Raw genomic sequence first — 4,122 nt, 5'->3', positions numbered from 1 at the left:
CAGCGGGTCTGTTTTATCGTATGAGGAAGTAAAGTACATTAAGAGAGAAAAACACAGTGAGTATCACGATTTAACCATCATCTTTGATAGCTAAAATCAATCCTGACGGTTTAAAGTGAAGTACAACAATAAGCAGTGTCAGATATTTGTTTAAATGACATTAGCAGATAAAACACAGAGTCTGTAAATCGTCAGATTAAACTTTTACTTTCATTTTAACACAGTGGTTGTCTGAATTAGTTATGCTGTTCGTGTATAATTTGATTATGTGTAATGTCGAGAATACACTTTCATTTTGATCATTGACTTTTTCAAGTCATTGCTGTGGTCTGATTACTGAGATTGATTAATCTCTGATTCATAACTGACTCTGTGATCAACATCTGGATCTGCTTTTAGATGAAACCATGGCCTCCAGAATGAATCTCTCTGAAGAACATGACACACAGATAAAGACAGTCAAGAGGTGAGAAAACCTGAAATGTTTCACATTTTTAATGTTCAGAAACGATAAATGCACACTACAATATCATTTTCATTTATAGTCAGATTCAGGGGCGTGAATCAGATTTATCTGAACACATGGATGTGTCTGTGAGGAAAAACCCAGCGATGGATGTTTCAGATCTCTGCAGAGAGGAAGACTCTTCTGTTGAGTCCAGGTGAGATATTATGAGTCTCATATTTACTGTAGCTGTGGTGTGTTATGGATATTGTCACCAGCTGTCTCTGTTGCTGCTGGATGTTTTTTGTGTCTATGTGTGTATTTGTGTATTTTATTCTATAATATATGAATGAAAAGAGCACATGGGGCAGATTCCTTTTATTCATAGAAAATAATTTAATATTTTAACTCTCAAGTCACAACAGACTCCTCAAGTGAAAGATGAACATTAAAGGGAGATTGAAACAGTGAATGTGTTTCTGTCAGATCAGAGTGAGATTTACAGAAACAGTTTGTATTTCTGTTATATTTCAGTCTGTGTCAGAATGAATCTCCTGAACCCAGCTGTGTGTCCATCAAGAGTGACGCGTCAATGATTCAACCAATTGAGTTCAGCTCGGGAGACACATCTGCTGATCTGAGGTGTTGTGTAGTTTACAGTATAAGAAAAATATATGATGTTCATGATGTTCATTAATTTACTGATGTGTTTTAAATACATTATTTCTAAAATATTCAATATTTGTTTAACTACAGTCAAAAACATAAAGGACGAGAATCACAAACAGCAAAGAAGAAATTAGACTCCATTTTTAAGGTTGGTTTTGTGTGTTTGTGTGTGTGTGTGTGTGTGTGTGTGTGTGTCAACACAATGACCCTCTGGGTAAAAGTACTAAATGTTAAATTCTATCTGTAATATTCATATTTTATTTCCTACACACTCGTAAGATAAGTTATAGGCCACTATGATCCTTTGGTTCACCTTCTCTGTGACTGAATACAGGTTTATTGTTATAAAAAATATTATTATATTTACTATGATTTCAGGAGCTTGAGCACAAAATAATCTCTGAGTTAAAAGGTTTTAAGAGACTACTGAGTCCAGATTACCCAGAATGCTCTGAAAGAGACCGTTCTGATGATGAGGGTCATAACAGAGTCAGAGAGGGTCTTCTGAAGATCACACTGCTCCTCCTGAGGAAGATGAACCAAACAGACCTCGCTGACACACTACAGACCAGTAAGAGCTCTGGATCAGCAGATTATAGCTGTGTTTTTATTATCAACCTTCTGTCTTCAGACACTAATGTTCCTGAATGTCACGACACAATCTAATATCTAACAAATCAAACCTAAAAATACATTTCTAACATATTGCTCTGTCAATAACAACAATTATTTCCTTTGCTCAGAACTGATGCCTGTGTATCAACAAAAACTCAGATCCAGACTACAGGATAAATATCAGAGACTCAGTGAAGGACTGTCCAATCATGGAGACTCAACACGTCTGAATGAGATCTACACAGAGCTCTACATCACAGAGGGAGGCAGTGGAGAGGTCAATAATGAACATGAGGTGAGACAGATTGAGACAGTGTCCAGGAGACCAGAGACACAGGAGACACCAATCAACTGCAATGACATATTTAAACCCTCACCTGGACAAGACAAACCCATCAGAACTGTGCTGACTAAAGGAGTCGCTGGAATTGGAAAAACAGTCTCTGTGCAGAAGTTCATTCTGGACTGGACTGAAGGAAAAGCCAATCAGGACGTTCATTTCATATTTCCACTTCCTTTCAGGGAGCTGAACTTGATACAGAAACATCTCAGTCTTGTAGATCTTCTAAACCACCTTCACACAGAAACCAAAGAATTAAAGTCAGCTGAATATGAGGACTACAAAGTCATGTTCATATTTGATGGTCTGGATGAGTGTCGACTGCGTCTAGATTTCCAAAACAGTCGGAGCTTGTCTGATGTGACAGAATCAGCTTCAGTGGATGTGCTGCTGACCAACCTCATCAAGGGGAACCTACTTCCTTCTGCTCTCCTCTGGATCACCTCTCGACCAGCAGCAGCCAATCAGATCCCTCCTGAGTGTGTCCACCAGGTCACAGAGATACGAGGATTCAACGACCCTCAGAAGGAGGAATATTTCAGGAAGAGAATAAATGATCCGAGTCTGGCTGAGAGAATCGTCACACACATCCGATCATCAAGAAGTCTGTTCATCATGTGTCACATCCCAGTCTTCTGCTGGATTTCAGCCGCTGTTCTGGAGAGGATGATGGGTAAAGCAGAGAGTGCAGAGATCCCCAAGACTCTCACACAGATGTTCACACACTTCCTGATCTTTCAGACCAAACTGAAGACACAGAAGTATGATGGGAAATATGAAATCAATCCTGATCAGGCTAGAAAGACTATTCTGTCTCTAGGAAAACTGGCTTTTGAACAGCTGGAAAAAGGGAACCTGATCTTCTACGAGGAGGACCTGAAAGAGAGCGGCATTGATGTCAGAGAAGTGTCCGTGTACTCAGGAGTTTGTACCCAGATCTTCAGAGAGGAGTCTGGACTGCAGCTGGGGAAGGTGTTCAGCTTTGTTCATCTGAGTATTCAGGAGTTTCTTGCTGCTTTATTCAAGCTGCTGTCCTCTTCTGAACAAAACACAGGACTGAAGAATGTGTTCAGGTCACCAATGATCAGTTTACTGAAGAGAGAAGTGGACAAGGCCTTACAGAGTGAGAACGGACACTGGGATCTTTTCCTCCGGTTCCTTCTCGGTCTCTCTCTAGAGTCTAATCAGACTCTCTTACAAGGCGTCCTGAGAAAGACAGTAAGCAGCTCTGATATCAATCAGGAAACAGCTGCATACATCAAACAGAAGATCAGGGAGAATCCCTCTCCAGAGAAATCCATCAATCTGTTCCACTGTCTGAATGAACTGAATGATCGTTCACTAGAGCAGGAAGTACAAACATACCTGAACAGAAGAGATCACTTTCGTCTCTCTAGAGTCTCTCTGTCTGCTGCTCAGTGGTCGGCTCTGGTGTTTGTGCTGTTGAACTCAGAAGAAGAGCTGGATGAGTTTATACTGAGGAAATATGATCGATCAGAAGAATGTCTTCTGAAGCTGCTGCCAGTGATCAAAGCATCTAGAAAGATTGAGTGAGTATTTTACAGTGTTTTTGTTTTATTGACTTTAATTTATACAGTAGGTCTGTGTTTCTCTACACTGTTTCTGTATATTTTTAGCTCTTTCTTATTTGACACACTCAGCTAACATCACAGATCGCTCTACTAATGATCTGATGAGTTGAATCAAGTGTGTTTGATAAGAGAGATTCATCCAAACTCTGCAAAGTTGAGGTGTCTTCAGGAACAGGGTTGTGTCTCTGATTTTACAAATATTGGATTGAGATCATCAGTATCATAATCCAGTTCAATTAAATTATTAAAGAATGTTTCTTAGTAAAACTGAGGAAAAAGGAAAATATATTTAGTCAAAGCCACTTGAAGAACAACAGATGCATGTAATCATGTGACAGTCATTTATGGTAATGCCATTTTACTCTTTTTTTTTTATTTTATTTTATTTTTCTCCAGAAAAAAAATGTAAAAAATATAAATATATTAACATGGATAAGGCTATCTTGTATAGTTTCATGACC

At 38.9% G+C, this 4,122-nt stretch overlaps 1 protein-coding gene across 1 annotated transcript; it reads left to right on the top strand.

Moving 5' to 3' along the window:
• On the top strand, positions 1–3,638 carry LOC113098924 (NLR family CARD domain-containing protein 3-like). The gene is made up of 7 exons (XM_026263976.1): positions 1–56; positions 400–466; positions 546–662; positions 980–1,087; positions 1,202–1,262; positions 1,493–1,685; positions 1,858–3,638. The coding sequence occupies exons 2-7, from the start codon at positions 408–410 to the stop codon at positions 3,621–3,623; spliced, it is 2,304 nt and encodes a 767-aa protein (XP_026119761.1). The 5' UTR covers positions 1–56; positions 400–407; the 3' UTR covers positions 3,624–3,638.
• Positions 3,639–4,122: the final 484 nt, after the last annotated feature.

This window comes from Carassius auratus, unplaced genomic scaffold (assembly GCF_003368295.1).
Source record: "Carassius auratus strain Wakin unplaced genomic scaffold, ASM336829v1 scaf_tig00216741, whole genome shotgun sequence".
In the NCBI taxonomy this organism is placed as follows: domain Eukaryota; kingdom Metazoa; phylum Chordata; class Actinopteri; order Cypriniformes; family Cyprinidae; genus Carassius; species Carassius auratus.
Note: the sequence above shows the minus strand (reverse complement) of the source record. Positions and strands in the feature narration are given on the sequence as shown.

Bases quoted from the DNA above. Each gene is read 5' to 3' on its own strand.
- LOC113098924 (XM_026263976.1), top strand. From the start codon at position 408: ATGGCCTCCAGAATGAATCTCTCTGAAGAACATGACACACAGATAAAG. The intron at 1,088-1,201 runs GTGTTGTGTAGT...GTTTAACTACAG, and splicing joins GACACATCTGCTGATCTGAG to TCAAAAACATAAAGGACGAG. The intron at 1,263-1,492 runs GTTGGTTTTGTG...CTATGATTTCAG, and splicing joins AATTAGACTCCATTTTTAAG to GAGCTTGAGCACAAAATAAT.